The sequence below is a fragment of the Erithacus rubecula genome (genome assembly GCF_903797595.1).
Source record: "Erithacus rubecula genome assembly, chromosome: 14".
NCBI classification, from domain to species: domain Eukaryota; kingdom Metazoa; phylum Chordata; class Aves; order Passeriformes; family Muscicapidae; genus Erithacus; species Erithacus rubecula.
This window is the reverse complement of record NC_136666.1, coordinates 9,106,730-9,126,122: the sequence shown is the minus strand read 5'-3', so window position 1 is coordinate 9,126,122 and position 19,393 is coordinate 9,106,730. Positions and strand designations below refer to the sequence as shown.

General features: G+C 49.7%; 1 protein-coding gene across 2 annotated transcripts; it reads left to right on the top strand.

Annotated features, from left to right (window-relative positions):
* Nucleotides 1-469: 469 nt before the first annotated feature.
* On the top strand, nucleotides 470-13,729 carry DET1 (DET1 partner of COP1 E3 ubiquitin ligase). Of its 2 annotated transcripts, none has more exons than XM_079317580.1 (5): nucleotides 470-729; nucleotides 1,160-2,268; nucleotides 5,220-5,410; nucleotides 6,998-7,189; nucleotides 10,915-13,729. In XM_079317580.1, exons 2-5 carry the CDS (start codon nucleotides 1,186-1,188, stop codon nucleotides 11,102-11,104), a joined length of 1,656 nt encoding a protein of 551 aa, XP_079173706.1. In that variant the 5' UTR covers nucleotides 470-729; nucleotides 1,160-1,185; the 3' UTR covers nucleotides 11,105-13,729. The 2 variants fall into 2 exon arrangements, with proteins under 2 accessions (XP_079173706.1, XP_079173705.1); XM_079317579.1 differs by having other exon boundaries at nucleotides 480-534.
* The last annotated feature ends 5,664 nt before the right edge of the window (nucleotides 13,730-19,393 follow it).

Below are 19,393 nucleotides of genomic sequence, written 5' to 3'. Positions count from 1 at the left end.
GCTGGGGATTCAGGATGGGTGCAGGATGGGTGCAGGATGGGTTCTGAGGTGCTCGGGATCCGGGATGGGTGCAGGATGGGTTCTGGGGTGCAGGATGGGTTCTGGGGTGCCCGGGATCCGGGATGGGTGCAGGATGGGTTCTGGGTGCCCGGGATCCAGGATGGGTGCAGGATGGGTTCTGGGGTGCAGGATGGGTTCTGGGGTGCCCGGGATCCGGGATGGGTGCAGGATGGGTTCTGGGGTGCAGGATGGGTTCTGAGGTGCTCGGGATCCGGGATGGGTGCAGGATGGGTTCTGGGGTGCAGGATGGGTTCTGGGTGCCCGGGATCCGGGATGCGCGCTGGGGATGCCCGGTGCCGGTCCTTCCCGCCGCCAGGGGGCGCGCCAGGCAGTTCCCGGCAGGCTGGCCCGGCAGGCCCCGTCTCGCTGGCCCGGAGCCGGAAGCGGAAGTGCCGTAACTCCCGCCCGGCTCTGTGCCGTGGCGGAAAGATGGCGGCGGCCATGGCATGAAAGGGACCCGGCGCGGCCCTAGCGGTGAGCGCCGCCGCGACCTCTTCCCGGTCCTAAACCGGCGCAGACACCACCGCGGCCCCCGTTCCTTCTTGTTCCTTCACCCCTCGGGCCAGCGGGGAACTATCTGCGATCCCCGATAGCTCTGGCGGGCAGGCCCTCAGAGCTGGAGCCCTCCTCAGCCCTGGGGTCCGGAGCTCCTCGCTATCCTCTCGGCAGGTGGGCCCGGACACATCGCGGGTGATCCCTCCTGTGCCCCCTCGCCCCCAGCCCTCTCCCTTCTTTCCAAGCTGTGCCCTGTGCCTGCTACTTGTCAGGTCTGCATTTATCCCTGGCTTCTCGGATTCCCCGCTGTATGGAGGCTCCCTTTATTCCCTTGGTGTGCACTGTGCCTGCGCCCCTTCCTCTCTGGTGCCCCGCGGTCTCTCTCTGTTCAGCAGGCAGGACTGCCCTGGAGGCATCTCTAGACTGCCCTTGTTTTCCTGGTGCCTCCCACTGAGATCTTCCTCCCAGTCTCTGGGTCCTCCGGTGTTATTTTCCCCTCTCTCTGTACCTTTCAGCCAGCCCCTCGGGTGCTGTGGTCCACGCGAGCGGGTTCCCGTGCCCCGAGTCCCAGCCCGGTGGCGGGCTGCGTGTGCCGTCCCCGCAGGATGGAGACGCGGTAGGGCCGTGGCCATGGAGCACGAGGCGCCCACCATCCGGCCGCGGCGCATCCAGAACCAGAACGTCATCCACCGCCTGGAGCGGCGCCGCATCAGCTCGGGCAGGGCCGGCACCCACTGGCACCAGGTGCGCGTCTTCCACCAGAACGTCTTCCCCAACTTCACCGTGGTCAACGTGGAGAAGCCGCCCTGCTTCCTGCGCAAGTTCTCCCCCGACGGCCGCTACTTCATCGCCTTCTCCTCCGACCAGACCTCGCTGGAGATCTACGAGTACCAGGGCTGCCAGGCGGCCGAGGACCTCCTGCAGGGCTACGAGGGGGAGATCCTGGCCAACGGCAACGACCAGAGGGCCGTCAACATCCGGGGGCGGCTCTTCGAGCGCTTCTTCGTGCTGCTGCACATCACCAACGTGGCCTCCAACGGGGAGCACCTGAACCGCGAGTGCAGCCTGTTCACGGACGACTGCCGCTACGTGATCGTGGGCTCGGCCGCCTACCTGCCCGAGGAGCCGCACCCGCCCTTCTTCGAGGTGTACCGCAACAGCGAGTCCGTCACCCCCAACCCCCGCTCCCCGCTGGAGGACTACTCCCTGCACATCATCGACCTGCACACCGGCCGCCTGTGCGACACGCGCGCCTTCAAGTGCGACAAAGTCATCCTGTCCCACAACCAGGGGCTGTACCTGTACAAGAACATCCTGGCCATTCTGTCCGTGCAGCAGCAGACCATCCACGTGTTCCAGGTGACGCCCGAGGGGACGTTCATCGACGTGCGCACCATCGGCCGCTTCTGCTACGAGGACGATCTGCTGACGCTGTCTGCGGTGTACCCCGAGGTGCAGCGGGACACCCAGACAGGGATGGCCAACCCTTACAAAGAGCCCTTCATCAACTCCCTGAAGCACAGGCTGCTGGTGTACCTGTGGAGAAGGGCTGAGCAGGATGGAAGTGCTATAGCAAAAAGAAGGTTCTTCCAGTACTTTGACCAGCTGAGGCAGCTCCGCATGTGGAAGATGCAGCTCTTGGACGAGAACCATCTGTTTATCAAATACACGAGTGAGGACGTGGTCACGCTGCGGGTGACAGATCCTTCCCAGGTACAGAATCACAGAATGGTTTGGCTTGGATGGGGTCTTAAATATCATCCAATTCCTACCACATTGCTAGGGGTTCACTGGACCAGGTGGTTCAGATGCTGCCTCTCTCTTCAGGCTGCTCATTGCTTTAGGACAAGTGCTCAAGCATTACAATGCTGTGAGCTGTTCCTTACTGAGCCTCTGAAGGTTATTTAGGATCCTCAGTAAACCTGATTTTTGTGTGAACATATGATGCCTCTGATATTGAATAAGTCCTGTATCTTTTGTGTTCTTAATTTCATTGTTTCCTTCCTTCTCAGCTGCAAAATGAGAAAGATCAGATGTGTTAGCAAGTTCCTTTCTCCAAGGATTGTCCCCCATGCTCATAGATGCTGTTCAATCCTCTTCCCCTCCCCAGATCCCCAGCCGAATTTATTTTTAGCTGATATTTTATATAGTCCATTTAAATAGTAGAGGTAGTCTCTCCCTTTTCCCATGTATCTTTTAGCTTGTTTTTGAAATATAATAGTCTTCATTTCCCCCAGTACAATTGCCATTTCTGTTCTGCCTACATACTTAGTCTTTCAAGCTTCAATAAGAGGTAGTATTTATGATCTCTCCAAATTGGAGTAGCAGCTTTTAGATCAGGCTAATGGGCCAATTGCTTCTCTTTTGAATTTAGTACTAAAGAAGTGGAATTAGAGCAAATGTAGCTTCGTCAGTGCTGGGTCCCTCCAGATGTTTCACAACCCCACATGTTGATCTTCTCTTTTTACTGCTTTTAGAGTGGTTGGTCACGTTTTGAGCCCTGTGAAACTTAAGAGATTTTTTTAAGCTAATTTTTATTCCTTTAATCAGCATGGTTTTATTCTGTTGAAAGTATTTAGCAAGAATTTTTAATAAGTCTCTAATGCAGCATGTAAGTCTGATTGTTCCCCAGGTGTTTGTTTTCTCTCATGCACTTCCCCACATCTTTGCCAGATCCTGGATTTAGGTCCTAGAAGAAATAGACAGTAACTCTTTGTGTGTTGCCTTTGTCCAGTTCATCCTGGGAGGTGACTCTGGGTTGTTTTATTTTATTTTCCTCTTCTGTGGTGTTTAGGGGGAGTTGCTTTGGGAGGAAATAGGTAAGGTTTTGTCTAATCCATTTTGCCCACTGGTGTAAAGCTGAACTTCTGTCTCATATGAAGGCTCTGTGGAAGTGGCCTGCAGGCTTCTGCTCGTTGTTGGTGTCTGGAATGAGCTCCTGACCCTGATGCAAATGTTTATGGCAGGCTCATCTCTGCAGTCTGTGGTTAGTAGGGCTTTTGTGCCTGGTTTGCTGCAGGGAGCTCTCGACTCTCTTCACCCCAGGGTTACTTTAAGATGCAGTTTGTGGTTTGTTTGCAGTGCGCCTCAGGCACTGGGTTTTGTACTGAAGGAAAAGCATCTCATTTCTCAGTTCAGTTCTTCCAGGAGATAATTCCAGATGTGGAGCAGTCTCCACAGACCTGTCTGAAGGTAGGTGTTATGTTAGGGCTTCCTGAATAAAACTTGGCTCACAAAATAACTACAGCTCCTGTTTTTCTTCAATCTGTCAGACAAGGAGCATGAGCTTTCATCCAATTTCAGGCTCCTCTCTCCCCTCTGGCTTCTCTGCCAAGAAGGAAGGTTGAGGAGTTGCTGTTCATGATGGTGGGTTTTCTTTTTTTTGTCTGGATCTGCATTGTATCCTTTGAGGTCTTTAAGAGTGTGCTCTGCATAGGTAGCTTGGGCGTTTGTTGCTCTTGTAGGCTTGTGTTAATAGGCTTGACAGCATTGCTGTGTGATTTTTAGGGCACTCAGCTGCTGCTTCCCATGCTGTGATGATGTTTTGGTGGTGTTACAAGTGCTGCAGAAGCAGTGAGGGTTTCCCTGCTCAGGGACATCCTGTAGATGCGTCTTTCTGTTAACTTAGCAAAAGAATTTTTTTATTTAAAGTTGGAGGATAGTCCCTGCTGTCTTCTGTGATTTAAATAATTTTTCCTTCTGCTGTCTTCTGTTATTTTCTTTTTGCTCCAACCCTTTATTTCAGAAGGGCTTCCCTTTCCTCAGGCATTAGTCTAGTGAGTAACCTCATCTAGCGTGCTTCATTTGGACATGTGGGGGCTGGATTGTATTATCACAGTTTATTTTGGGGCTGTAAAACAAACAAATCTTGTGATATTTACAGGTAGGTGGGGTGGGCAGAGTGCCTGCCGTCATCCCTGGGCATTGTTCAGGAGCAGGAGGTGAAGCATTTAGGAATTGCTTCTATTGACAGAAGATTTAATCACATGTGTCTATACCACGGGAATTAGTTCCCTTTGAAGTGGGGACAGGTTCTTACTTTGGGATGCCAGCACTTCTGTCTCTAATGACAGCTACTTTTAGTGACCAAGAATTAAATATGCCCTTTCCCAATGGGATGGGAGTGTCATCACCCTTTGATGTAGCCTTGCTGCCACAATGTCACCTTTTTCCCCCAATTTCTTACTATTTGTGCCAGGGTTCATTGCCATTGCCAATCCACAGCATGATACAAGGGCCATCTTGCACAAGAATGTCAGCATTAAGAGGGAATCATTAATGTCTTTCAGATTTCCATTTCTGTGTTGGCAGGGTACCTGGAGGGCACAACTTTTTGTGGGCTGTGATGTAGTGCACAGTATACTAAAAAGGCTCATCTCTTTGTGATGCAAATATTAAGGAGGGGAAGAAAATAATGTGTCTGTGCAGAGGTAAAAATAATTTCAGGTCAGCTAAAAGTGGATCTGAAGTAATTTTGTCAGCAGGAATGAAAATTAAATTTAGCACCTAAGTAAGTGTTGAGGCATTCTAATAGAAGAATGGCATTAGTGTGAGGATGTAGGATTCTCCTGTGCTGTGGAGAAGTTTGGATGGGGTCTGTGGTGTGATGTGGGGAGAAGGGAGGGACCTGTGCTCTCCTGGATAACCTCTGCCTCTCTCCCCAGCCCTCGTTCTTCGTCGTGTACAACATGGTGACCACCGAGGTCATTGCTGTGTTTGAGAACACATCTGATGAGCTGCTGGAGCTGTTTGAGAACTTCTGTGACCTCTTCAGGAATGCCACCCTGCACAGTGAGGCTGTCCAGTTCCCCTGCTCGGCTTCCAGCAACAACTTTGCCAGGCAGATCCAGCGCCGGTGAGCCATTCGGAGCATGCTTTATTTACTCGCTCACCCCCGTCCGCTGAAGGCCAGTATCAAATACCAACCCTGAGAAAACCAGTTCCTTTGGTCCCCTGTGCCAGGTGATGCAAAGGTCAGGACTTTGCATGGTTCATCTTGCAGCCTGATGCCTCTGATTTTATATCCCGCAGCATTTACTGTGTTAGAGGAGGGAACAAAGCAGCTGCAAACTGCTGCGTAGAAGACAGGAAAGAAATTTAGAGGGAAAGATGTTTTCACCTCTCCTTTAGCAGTAACTCTTTTGGAGATTATTAAAGTGTTACTGCCCAGTAGCTTTGATCCCTGAAGATATGATTTGTCAAGATGCTGGCATGATCCAGTTGGGTGTATTTTGCCAAGTGACACTCTGAATTTAGTGTGTACCAAACTCTGTTCTGTAGCATTTCCTCAACATCAGTCACCAGCTCGTGGTTCTCATCACTGTACTAGGAAAAAGGAAACTCATCTGCTTAGATCTGTTGTGAAAGCTGAGCAAAATACCAAAATAACCTGGCTTTTTAGAATATGCTTTAACAGTCAGATGTGGTTTTAATGAGGCAGAGTGTGTTATTTCTCTAGGAAAATTTTGTTGTGACTCAGGGTGTTTTGTTCTTCCAGTGACTTGTTTCTCATCATCCAAAGTACTTGGCATCCACTTATGGGCATCAAGCTTCTGTTGACTTTAGGCTGATGTCACATAAGTCTGACGAAATTGACTATATCTAACTTTCTAGAGCAGCCTGTCAGGAAATCCACAGTGCTTAATGGGAGAGAGATGATGAGAGAACTCACTGAAGACTCATGAAGAACAATTCCTGCCTTTTGTTACAGTATAAAGGAGAGTCTTTTCATACTCTTACTACAAGGGCCTGTGACAGGAGTGTTGTAACTTCCACAGCAAAGTAGCATAGATCATAGTCTACTGTGAGCTGGCTTCTGGCTGAGTGTTTACCCTCTTTATTGTCCCTGCAGCTGATCTGACTGTTCTTGCACATGTAAAGTTTCAAATTTTACTTGGAAAGAGAAATCCAGCCTGTGTTATTCTCTCCACCAGGAAGAACTTTAGTTTCTGGAGAGCTTTATGCTTCTCATCAAGGTTCTTCTTCATCTAAGGTTTTTCTCTTTAGAGGAGAGGATCATCAAGTCAACATTAAGGGCTCAACTGTTACTGTAAAAGCCCCCTGGCTTTTGCTTGTGCTGTTTCCAGGCTTCGTCGTAAAACTTGGATTGACTGATAAGCTGCTAATCCATCTCTCCATGTTTTTGATCCTGTTCATTTCCTGTACTGCAGAGCAGCTGGCTCCAGACCTTGTGGGTAGGCAAATTCTTCTCCTTCTGTCACTCTGGACATTCTGAGTGATACAGTAATGATGAGGGAGGATGAAAAGGTCATCAGAGCTGGTTGATGCTAGAATCACTGTGAGACATCTTTGGAAACGAGCTGTTTTAGTTCTTACACTGCAGCTGTTTCCTTTCCCTGTCAGTTTCCCTGCTTGGTTCATTGAAGATGTGCTGTTCACCTGTGGCCTTTGTGAGTAGCAGGTGTCTGTTGGTTTGCTGCAGGTTCAAAGACACCATAGTGAACGCCAAGTACGGAGGGCACACGGAGGCCGTGCGGCGGCTGCTGGGGCAGCTGCCCATCAGCGCCCAGTCCTACAGCGGCAGCCCCTACCTCGACCTGTCCCTCTTCAGCTACGACGACAAGTGGGTGTCAGTCATGGAGCGCCCCAAGACCTGTGGTGATCACCCCATAAGGTATGGCACGGGCCAGGGAGCTGTATGTGAGGAGAGAGTGCAAGGAGTTGCTGTAAATCACCTCTGCCATGTGGTATCAAGTGTGGAGAATAGGGAGTAGGCTGAAGCACTTCTCTTGGGAAATCCTTTCATCGGGGGATTTATTTCAGCAGTCCCACAAAACTTGGCCTCTCTCCTTTGCAGTAATGTGGATGTGTGGGAGGGCTCTTCATGTTTTTCTCTCTGAGCTGCTCTGTTCTGGGGAAGGTTTGGGTGGTGAAGTCTGAGTCTTTTCCATATGAATGGTCTTGTTCCTCCTCCTCTTCTTGCAGTGCTGCCGTTGTGTTTGGGTTGCAGTGATACAGCTCTGATGTCTGCTTTCCTGTGCTGGAAGGATCCTCTCTGAGCATGTGGGTTTAGTTGGCAAGGATTGTCTGGTTTGTCCTGTGAATAAAATAGTATCTGGGCTAGGTGTTACTCAGAAAGCTTGTGGTATTGACTGAGCTGTTTTCAGACTTTCCTTGTTTACTGTTCTCACCCTGTGAGCTGTACCCCTTTTCATACTCCCTTCTCCCTGTGATCTGTAGGAAATTTCTGTCTGTAGTAGGAATTTTAGCCAGGTGTCAGGGCCATTCTGTGCCTCTTCTTTCTGAGTCTCCAGCGCTGGGAGAGGGAGTAAGTCTGAGCTTGAGAATAAGGAGGTTTGTAATGATTCTTGAAGAAACATCAGGACTAGTTATTTCTTTTTATTGACTGCAGTCATGGCTGCAAGAGGTAGTGGTTAAAATTCCAACATCTCCAGCTTGAAAGGCTCAAAGAGACTGAGTTATCCAGGCAAAATAGTCTTTCTGCTCATAGTGCTGCAGAAGCAAACCTATGCTCTGAAAACAAAGAGAGCCTTCAGTGCCTGAGTGCTTTGTTTAGTGACTGCACACATGTTGGGGGCTCAGGCAGCCTAGGGAGATCATTCTGGACCACTTCCCAACTTTATTTTCATCAATGCATTCTCAAAAAGTGGTTTCATATCTCCCCTGGCCCTGACTCAGGTGGCGGGGAACTTCTGATTATTCCTGCTCTCTCAATTCCCAAATTATGTATATTTAATTGATTCTTCTGCCTGTATGATTTGGTTTGATCTCCAGCTTCCATGTTATCTGCAAAGAAAGTCTGCCCTTTTCCCCCTTGTCATGCTTTGGCACTGGGAACTTGCAGGGTGGCAGTTGTCTGCCAGCGCCAACCTGCGCCCGGCTCCCGCGGACAAAAGGCAGCAGAACCGCAGTCATTTGCTGCGCTGGAGTCTTTGTAGTAAACAAAGCCAAGTGCCACCTTCCCTCCCTCCCCTGAGCAAAGCAGCGTTTCAGAGCCAGAGCTTTTAAAGCTCAAAGCTGTGCAGAGTCAATTAGGACTTGAATAGAGCCTCGGAGCAGTGGGGCTCCTGGTTTTTGGAAAGTAAGCAGAAGATGAGGCGCTAACCTTAACCATTCAGTAGCTGAAATAGTGCTGCTGTGGTTCTCACGTGCAAAACAAAGGGATTAATAAAATAATGCCAGCTGCCTGTTGGGGTTAGAGAGCTTGGAAATGAGGGACCACAGGATTTGTAATGTAAGTCCTGTAATTGTCTGGAATGGAAAACCCTTCAGTAGCTAAGGGTGTTATAATCTGTGTACAGTTTCCTGGCATGACGTGTGAGCTAGGAAGGCTTCCAGACCTTTTCCACATCTATTTTATATTTCTGTGTTCTTTTAACCCTTAGTACTTTTCTGCATCACAGAAGGTTCAATTCTGCCTACTTAAGAGACCAGTGCTTGTTTGCTGTCAGGTGGGAAGGACTTTAGGTTCCCCATCAACACTGTCTTCCAGTCTCTTTTCAGGAGGTTTGAAGAGAGATTCAGTGGGTGAAATGATGGCACTTGAGGGAAGAGGCTCTAACACAGCTCTACCTATAGCAGGGGGTCTCTAAAATCCATCTAGATGGCTAATAAGGAGCCATTTAACCAAAGAATTGGTCTGCAGATAAATCTTCCATTTTCCTACGGTTTGAAAAGGCTGGTCTTGCTGTTTCTGTTGACATACAATTTTATGTTGCAGTGCCTAATTTATCCCCAGAATGAGAGCCCATGGAAATGGCCTCTGATTGCAGAGCACTTTTAAAAATACATTTAAAAATACCAAACTGAGCACATCTTTAAGATTACAGGGAGCTTCATCTTGAGTAGTAAATTGTTGTGAATTGGGGGAGAGAGGAACAGATGGGGGACTGTGCTTTATTTAAAGAATGACCCTCTGCATACCCAGCCTTGTGTAGGAGGGAAAGGGCTTTTTGAAAAGCCAAATACCAAGATTGTGACTCTCTTGCTGGGTTCTTGTGTGCAATTTTCAGGCAGGGCTGGCTGGCACTTTGATTCAGAGGAAGGGAGAGAAGAGTGGCCCTCCAGGAAGAACATGAGGTTCTCAATAGTCTGTGTTGTTAAAATGTGGAGTATGTCTGCTCCTGAAACAGCATCCCTGGTATCTGTCATCATCCATTCTTCCAGGCTGAGAGCTGAGTGCATCGTATTGCTGGCGGGGGGGAGATGTGCTCCGACATTAAAAGCATTCTTGGAGTTAAAATCAGAGGAAAATGCAAAATACCCACATGCACTAAGTGTTGGTGGAAAAGAAAACGGCTGGGAGGCGTAATGGCAATTCTGTGCCTGAAGCTGGGAGAGGGCTAATGTAAATGGTCTAACCAACAGAGACAGCTTCAGGGTGAGGACTTGACTTAGAGCCCAGCTACTTGGTGAAGGTTCCACATCCAGAAGCCTCCACCACTACATCCCAGAAGCCTTCTCCAAAGTCTCAGGGAGAGTAGGATGCTTGCAGAGGATCCTGTATTCTGACAGCAGCAGAGGACAGTGGTGTTACCTGGGCTTATGTCAGGTACACAGAATGTGAAGGAGAGGCTCATGAAGCAAAGAGCGTCCCTGGACTCACCTTTCTCTTCAATGCTGTTTGTCTCATCCCCCTGAAAATGTTCCCTCTGTGCTGGAGCTGTGTTCCAGAGCTCACCTGTTGGAGATGCACATGAGCTTCACCCACAGGCAGATGTGTGGGTGACAGCAGAAGGCCACAAGGTTTTCCTTGACCTGTGTCCTTGCTGTAGTTATTTAATCAGATTCATCAGGTACCTCCTGCACAGCCTGTCTCATTAGTGCTTTTTTGGTGGCAGTCTAAAAGGAATTGCAAAGCCTTGCTTGAACAGTACAACATGGCACCCTTGGGCAGGATTGGATCAGGGAGGTAGCAGGCACAGCAGTGTAAAACCTTCCCTGGCAGTACCAGGGGAGGAAAGGGTAGCCCGACACTGTCAGTGAAGGCCATTGCTAAGGGAAGGGAGCTCAGTTCTATGCAGTATATCTGCCTTAGGGATCAAGGGGAGCAGCTTGCATTGAGAGAGGATGGAGAGCCAGCACAGGTGGGGTCTGAGCCAAACTGACACCCCCTTGTAAAGTCAGCTTTGTCCATCAAAGCGACAGGCAGAGTTCTCCCATTGCTAATAGTAAAATAAAGTGATGCTTTTCTAGACAGTGGAAAACAACTGCCCTGAGAGGGACTTTCCTGTGAAGCCAAGAGCCAGACACCCAGCTAAGGACTTCTGCCCCTCGGGGAGCACAGAGCTCGAACAAGGCACTTGTCTGCATGCGAAGAGCCCAGATGGCAAAGCCAATAGTCGGGAACAGGCGTAATTGACTTTCTCTTCCTTTCAGATTTTACGCTCGTGACTCTGGCCTGCTGAAGTTTGAGATCCAGGCGGGGCTGCTGGGGCGCCCCATCAATCACACTGTGCGGCGCCTGGTCGCCTTCACCTTCCACCCCTTCGAGCCCTTCGCCATCTCGGTGCAGCGCACCAACGCCGAGTACGTGGTCAACTTCCACATGAGGCACAGCTGCACCTAGGGGGGCTCTGCTTGGGCCTCTGCCACAGGTGCACCAGAGCCAGACACTCTGGGAAAGCTGACCATCGCCACGGACAGAAGCCTCACCTGGGAGCTCCTACCAGTGGCACCTCGGCCTCAGCGGTGGAAAGATGATCCAGTTATGGGGGTGGATGCTTCTTCCGAGCTGTCTGTACTGTGGAGATCCCCCTGCATTAAGTGCTGCTGTCCTTTCCTGTTCCTGTTGATGAACCAAGCGTAGCTGAGGTTCCTTTCCTGGTATTCCAGAGGCATGGCTGTTTTCTGTTCTGCTATGGGTCTCTGGATGGCAGAGATGGAGCTTTGCATCACATTTGTGGAGCGCTCCCTTCTGCACTGGTGCTCTCCTACCATGCTGGACAAATGGCCTGTCACCAGGGGAGGGATGGGAGCCATGAGGAGGGCTTGGATACAGCTACCCCTGTTTGTATCTTCAGAATTGCTGGGGAAATGAGATCCTGCTCTCATCCACACAATCTGCTCATGCCATTTTAATATGCAAGAGGTCAGGGAAAAAAAAAATGTGAGAAATCACTACAGTTGAGAGACATGAGGTGTGTTCCTGACTCTTATGCAAGTCACTTAATCTTTGTGCCTTAGTATTGTAAAAGCTCCTAAGTGAGAGGTGGTGTCATACCAGCAGGCCAGGGCAGCTGGTTGTGTCTGTGACATGAGGAGGTGTGTGCAGGAGGAAGATGGGTGTCTGGGAAGGGTGTGGGAGGCAACAGCAGCTGTTTGGTCATGTCACAAGGACTTTTCTGCAGCATGGGGGTTAATTCTCACAGCCATCTGCAGGTTCTGCTGCTGAGAAGAGGGAGACCCAGCTGCTGGCAGCCTCCTGTGTGTTGGAGTACCAGCATGGAAAATTAGTAGGATTTGCCCAGGAAGAAGGGTGGAGACCTGAATTCATGGTCACTGCTATGGGTGGGCAGTTTGGAGGTAAACTTGTTGACTTAGGTTGCTTGCCTCTGTTTGATACACTGTTCTCTGTGAGAACCCAGATGCTGTTTCTAGGTTTCAGATCACAGCTGGCCAGCGTGTCAGTGTTGGCTGGACCATGGCAGTGTTTGTGGTGCTGATAAATTAAGCTCCTGGGTGTAATTACCTGCTACTGTGGGCTGGTGAGGATGCTGGCCTGCCCTTCTCTCTTAAAAATGGAGTTTTTAGTTGTAGGCCAGCATTTAGGGGTTTTTACACGAGGGCTGGTTTATGTCTGCTGCCAGGCAGCACAACCATCCAGCATCACAATGAGCTCCATCAGGAGCTGGAGCTGTTCTATTCCATTCCTTTAGGAGGTACAGTGGGTGCAATAGAAAATTGGTGCTAATACACAGGAGGGCCTCTTTGTTAAAGGACCCTGTGGGTGTCTTGACTGGACCAAAATCAGCTGTGGGTGATTTGTTGTGGCCACATGCCAGTGAAGAGGAGTGCTGGAGTCATGCATTCGTTTTGCTGGTGATGCACCAGAGAAGAACTGTGTGGGTAGGAGTGCCTGCTCATGGTATGAGTGGTGGACCTCAAAATTAAGGGTGTCCTGGGGACCTTGAATCAGCCTTTGCTCTCTGCCTCACTGTACTTCTATCCTGGCCTTGCTAAACATATTTCTAGGGAAGACACAGCATTTCACTGCTCCTTTCCTGGTGTTTGCACTGTTGGTGTCTCAGGTCTGTCAGGAGTGCCGGCGGGTCAGGAGACTGCTAACAGAGGAGGTGTCAGTGCTTTAGCTGCAGGTTCCTCTCATCTAATAACACTATTTGTCAAGGTTTTAGGGTTTTATCCTGTGATCTGTTCCTCAAACATTCAATTAAATCTCCAAGTGGAGAATCGTTTGCACACTGTAGATCATGGATTTATCTCCCTCTCACCACTCACAGCTGTTCATGCTTCAGTTTGAGACTTTTTCTTTTTCCCCCCAAGCTTCCAGCAGCTCCATCTGAGACTGTGTTTACTCCTTGGTGTCACAGCCTGGGGAAGTCAGTGCTTACTAAATTAGCTGTCAGGTCTCCACTGAGACTCTTTTTTCAGTGGCAAAAATATAAACTTCAGCATTTCTTTAGTAGGGGCTTTTGCCAAATTTAGGCTGCCCTGTGTGAAGCAGAGAGTGTGGCACGGATTGTTGGACTTGGGGCTGAGAAAGAGATCTGTTCTTAGCTCTGCTATTAAATTCTGAGGCTGGGGGCAAATCTCTTCCTGCTCCAGCTGGTGTTTTCTTCTCTGTAAATGAGGCCAAAACCATATTTTCAGCCTTTGTAAAACACTTTGAGATTTATGGATAAAAAGTGCTGGATAAGTGCTAAGTATTTTTTTATGTTTGCAGACAAACTGATCATACTGGGTACTAATTGCCTTGGAGTAGCATAGCAGATCCTCTGGTCTTGGCTGCTGCATTTTATATCAGCAACAGAGTTAATTTTGTTACAGAAATGTATGAAAAGAAAAGTCTCTCATGCTTGAAATTTTGATGATTTTGTTTAAGAAACAAGAAGTGTGTGTGGTGGGGAGGGTGGGAGAAAAGGGGAGATATTTTCTACCTGATATTTTTCCTAGGTTAGGATAAAAATTTGTTAGCAACACAAGACAAAAACAGAATAAACAGAATTTGCTTTAAGAGTCTGATTTATTGTCTTTGTCTTCCAAAAATCAGAATGGTATAGATGGGAATTCGTTTGCTAGGAGGAGATGGCAGGGGTGTGCCTTGGACTGTGCAGACATATCACATGGGAGCTTGATGCCTCTTCTAGGCACTTAGAGTACAAGTGTGCTTAAGAATGTTCCCACCTGAGGCATTTCTGTAATTCCTGCAGATTTCTCAAATTCCTGTCTACATGAACTAATGCCAGGAGAGGAATTCTTGGTTACATTTTTCTCTTTGTATATTATTACTAGCCCAACTTGTATTCAGGGACTCTTCCTTTATTTCATTTACAGCATTTATCTAACCTTTTGGTAATTTTCTGCATGATCAAGGGATGAAAGCTTGTTGTGGTTTAACCCCAGCTGTCAGCTCAGCCCCACAGAGCCACTTGCTCACTTCCTCACCAGTGGGATTGGGGAGGGAGTCAGGAGAGTAAAAGTGAGAGGACTTGGGTTGAGATAAACACAGATTAATGGGTAAAGCAAAAGCCACATGCAAGGAAAGCAAAACAAGGAAATAATTCCCACTTCACATGGTCTGGCAGGTGTTTAGCCATCTCCAGGAAAGCAGGGCTCCATCCACTGTAACTGCCCCAGCCAAAACCAGCACAAAGCTGAACACACTTTGCTTGGCAGAGCAGTCTGTCCACTGCTTTTAGGCTGGGCTGAGGCACTCCGATTTTCCATGTGCTGCTCCCTGCCTCTTTGCACAACAGCCTGGCTGAGCACTCTGCAGCATCCCTGTTTGTGTTAGTTCCCCTAACCATGTGCATCTTGAGCATGAAAGTGATTTTCCTTTGATCCTGTCCTCCATTTCTCAGATGCTTTCCTGTGCAGACCTTGAGCACACCAGAAAGCTCTTGAGCCTGTGGCTTTTCAGATGGGCACTAAGGGACAAGGAGATGCTTGAGCTGGAAATCATGTTGACTGGTTTGACTGGCAGCAAAATCCCATCTTTTGTTACTTCTTGTACTGCCTTCGCTTTAAGAAAAAAAGAAAGTAGTGGAAACAGGACAGTTGCATTATTTCTTATATAAAAGGCATTAGACAGCAAGGCAAAGATATCCCATTAGAGTCAAACATATGGATATGCTTAAGATGTGTCTCTACTAAAGACTCCCATCAATTAACCTTCCAGGGCTCTTGGCTGGCCCTGATTTAGCTGCCTGTGTGTACTGACATGACCTTCCTTTTGCTCAGGTGCTGCATCTATTAAGCTCTTCCCTTGGTCATTTTGACCCAGCTAGAAGAATCAGATTTCTGATGCTTTAAGAAATCTCTTTGTTTTTCTTCTTTATGATCTGTTCTGCTGCTTTTCTGGCAGTATTTCCTGCAGGGATCTCTCAGGGCTGTGGGCAGAGAGGTGGTAAAGGGATGGCAATGAGACATGTGGCCCTCTCCCAGCTTTTGTCCTTCTATGAGCCTTTATCAGATGGGTGCACACAGCAAAGGGATGTTCTGTGGACAATGGGACAGGATTCTGTTGTTTTACTTTGTCCTTGATATGCAAGTTCCAGAGTCTGTGTCATTGATGTGTCTGAATCTTGTGCTTCTCTGTCTTGTTATATGGTTGTAAAAGCTTTTCTGGTCAAATACTCAGGAGGAGGGAATGGTGAAATGGCTTTTTATTTTATTATTGTTCTCCTTGCTCCAGGACTGTGGGCTGAGCTGTACAGTGCAGTTCCAGCCTGGTGCTGGCTCAAGGAGCCCCAGCCCCTGCTAGAGCTGTTTGCCAAGGTCTGATTTTACTTTGTTTCTTTTGGGGAAGAGCTGTACTTCCTGTGTAAGGAAATAAGTTCTCAGAAAAATACTGGAGAAAACACTAGAGAAAATAGTGGAGAAAACACTAAATGGCACCTTTTTTTTTTTTTTTTTTTTTTTTTAATGATGTTTTGACATAAAAATACTGCAGTTTTAAACCAGCAATCTGGAAACTGGTAATTCATAGCCAACTGCTGTGGTCTTGTGAGGAGAACTGGAAAGAGACAAATTGCCTTTGGTTCTGGCCACTCAGGGCTGTGCTGCAGCAGCTGGGTAACGTGGGTCCTCACTTGATCAATGAATTGAGGACAGTTATGGAGGAATGTGATGGGATGGCCCTTGGATAACACTACCAAGTTCCCTGCATTTGCTGCATTCTGCTTTGTCCAGGTATGAACTGCAGCCTTTGGAGGAGCTTATTTTCTGTGGATGACAAAACTAGTTTGAGTTCAGATTTTTTAAAGCCAGGAACATGTTATTTCTACTTTCCATGCCTGTCTTCTTTCCTTCTACCCAGCAGCTTTGCAAAATGCCAAATGTAGTCCAGAGCAGCCCTGGCTTTGCCCAGAGGACTCCTTAAGCCTCTGTTTTTGGCAGTGAATTGTTCCCTCTGAAAGCTACTCTTTCACAAGTTCTGCCAGTATCCTTCCTCTATCCAGGTGTGTTGCAACAGCATCGGGTAGGGAGGCAGGAGGGTGTGAGAGAGTTGGGTGAAGAGCACACTGTCACTGTCCCAGTGCCCCAGCAGCTCTGGTCACCTTGGATGGGGCAGCACAGACACCCAGCCCTGGGCCAGACCCCGCCAGCCTGGGGGTGCTGCAGCTGGGATGTGTGAGACCAGTTGCTTAAGGGGCTTGGAGGGGTGGGAAGCAGGCAGGTGGCAGGGAAGCCCTGCCAGGGCCATCTGGCCGCAGTTGGATGTGAAATTAGGGTGTTAAGAGCAGCGGGGAGCACTGTGAGTGCCTGCTCGCTGAGCTGGTCATTTGATAGCTCCTGGGAGCCTAAAATGGAGCAGTTCTGGATTAGATGTACCCAGTGCCCTTGGTGAGCTCCGGGGAGATAGGATCCTCCATCCTGCCCTCCCGCCTCCGACCCGCTGGCGCCCGGCGCCGTCACCACAGCAACAGGGAGAAACGGCCCATCCGCATGGAAACGGCCTCGCCGTGCCGCCAGCGCTCGGGAGAGCCGCGACTGCGGCCGAGCACTCAGCACGCTGCTGAGCAGCACTCTGTGCTGGGCAGCACTACTCTGGTGAGCAGCAGCACTCTGCTGAGCCCCACTCTGCTGAGCCCCACTCTGCTGAGCAGCACTCTGTGCTGAGCCCCACTCTGCTGAGCCCCACTCTGCTGAACCCCACTCTGTGCTGAGCCCCACTCTGTGCTGAGCCCCACTCTGTGCTGAGCAGCACTCTGCTGAGCCCCACTCTGTGCTGAGCCCCACTCTGCTGAGCCCCACTCTGTGCTGGGCCCCACTCTGTGCTGAGCAGCACTCTGCTGAGCCTCACTCTGCTGAACCCCACTCTGTGCTGAGCCCCACTCTGTGCTGAGCAGCACTCTGCTGAGCCCCACTCTGTGCTGGGCCCCACTCTATGCTGAGCCCCACTCTGTGCTGAGCCCCACTCTGTGCTGAGCCCCACTCTGTGCTGAGCCCCACTCTCTGCTGAGCCCCACTCTCTGCTGAGCCCCACTCTGCTGAGCCTCACTCTGCTGAGCCCCACTCTGTGCTGGGCCCCACTCTGTGCTGAGCCCCACTCTGTGCTGAGCAGCACTCTGCTGAGCCCCACTCTGCTGAGCCCCACTCTGCTGAGCCCCACTCTGTGCTGAGCAGCACTCTGTGCTGAGCAGCACTCTGTGCTGAGCCCCACTCTGTGCTGAGCAGCACTCTGGTGAGCAGCATGGAGCCTTGGCTGAGCTGCAGGGCTGAGCACACATCCTGGGAGTTACTGCAAGCTGGCACTGTCCCTGCCTGTGGGATCCCATCCCAAAACACTGGCAATGCCCCCAGTGCAGAGCCAGCATGTGCTCCGTTGTCTCAGACAGTGATGGATAATTTTCTTTGCTGCTGGCCTATTTTTTTGGGGCTGGTCCTGAAGTCAGGGTAAGGTGCAGATTATCTGTGCTGATACCTGCAGCAGCGTAGGTAGGTCACTGGTTTACCCCTGACTGGTTAGTACTTAATGCTTGTAAAATCCCTCTTTGTAAGGAAGAAGGAGCAACTGGCAGCTAAACAGGGTCTCCTGTAACATAGGACAGACAAATGTCATCTCAACAGCATGATTGTGCTGTGCAGCCTGTCTGGTTTCGGGCAGCAAAGTCTGAGTTAATCTCTCCTCATCCTGCCTCCTACCCCCTAAATCCCCCATCGGCTGCTTCCCCAGAGAGGGCTCAGGTTTGAAGGTGATGTTGGTGCTGATTTGCTGGCTCTGATAAGGGCTGGGAAGGGCAGCTCTGCTGTGCAGCCAAGCAGGGTTTGTTCCAGTTTTACACTGTGTGACTGTTGTTTCTTGGCTGCAGGATCACTTGGAAGGGGATCTTCCCAGCCAGCATCACTTCTTTGGGTGGATTTTGGTAAATGGGGCTGGTTTTGAAATCATTGTCCCAGAGCATCTCCCAGTGCTGGAGAAAGCTGCTTTCCAGCCATCAGCCTTACTAAGAAGTCCACAGGGCTGGCCAGTCTAAAGTAATTTGCATTTCTTGGTCAGTTTGACCCTGGCAGCTCAGGAAATTGCTATTTCTGTGAATTTTGGCAGGAGCAAAATAAAAGGCAGCGGCCAGATCTTGACAAGGGGCTATGTGAGAGCCTGGCTGGCAATTAAGGGAGCAGGTTGTGTGCCTGCAGGCTGGTACATGAGGAGATGAGTCCTATTTCACCCCACCTTGGGACCTGCAGAAGGGGCAGAAGATGGGAGACTCATGGGTGAAATATGTCATTCTCCTGCCTGGGGCCCCACATTTTATTTGTTACCTGGAGCCCTGTGTGGGTGGGAAGCCTTGCCTGCTGCTGTGCAGAGGAGCCCCTTGTGCCCAATCCTTTCTCCTTTCTGCTTGCTGTTTTTGAGAAAAACAAGCAGTGAGGTTGCTGCTAGAAGCAGCTCTCCCAAGCAATGGCTGTTAGGGCTCCAGACCTGCTGAGATGTTTGGGTCCAGGTGCACAGCTTCCACTCTCAGTAGATGTGGGCATAGGAGGAGGGTTATGGACTCTGGAAATATTAGAGGACCCTGCCAAGTGGCACTAGTGCAGGGGAAGCTTGGAGAACTCAGCAGAGGAAGTGTGAGTAGTTTCAAAAAAACAAAATAGCATCGAGGCTTGGCTCCCCTCTACATCTCCCCAAGAGGACCCTGTAGCCCCGCTTCACCGTCAGTGTGGGGACTTGGATGCTCTTAGGCTCTTCATTAGTAAACCCTCTGAGCAGTTCCTACTGCCATCAAGTACCTATTAATGCCTCTTCAGGGAGAGGAGAGCATTGGAAAAGCACAAAAACAATCCGTGGGCCCTTTATCTCTTTTTGGTCTGAGAGGTCATGGGCTGAGGTTGGAAGGGAAGAGGGGCCAGGTGGGGATGCCAGCCATGAAAGCAGCACCATGATTATCTGCCCAAGTCTGAGTGCAAAAACATAACCTGATTTGAACTGTTACTTCTTCAAGACTCCCGGGGGTGCTTTAGGGTTATAAACACCTACTCAGTGACCTGCTTTGTGCACATCTTGAGCCAGGTATTCCCACACCAGAGGGAAAGCCAGCAAAACCTGCACAGATGTCTTTAACAGCTGCAGCCGGGCTGCCGTAAGCCACCCCTGCTGCTACAGTTTATTAGCACTGCAGGGTCTGCCCCCTTCTCCCCCTTCTTGCCTGCTTGTGTGTACAGTCAGCTGTTAAAG

What these genes read in the sequence shown, in the direction of transcription:
- DET1 (XM_079317579.1), top strand. Translation starts at nt 507, where the DNA reads ATGAAAGGGACCCGGCGCGGCCCTAGCG. An exon ending in GGGTGACAGATCCTTCCCAG is followed by an intron (nt 2,269 to 5,219) that starts GTACAGAATCAC and finishes CTCTCTCCCCAG; the next exon opens with CCCTCGTTCTTCGTCGTGTA. An exon ending in GCCAGGCAGATCCAGCGCCG is followed by an intron (nt 5,411 to 6,997) that starts GTGAGCCATTCG and finishes GGTTTGCTGCAG; the next exon opens with GTTCAAAGACACCATAGTGA.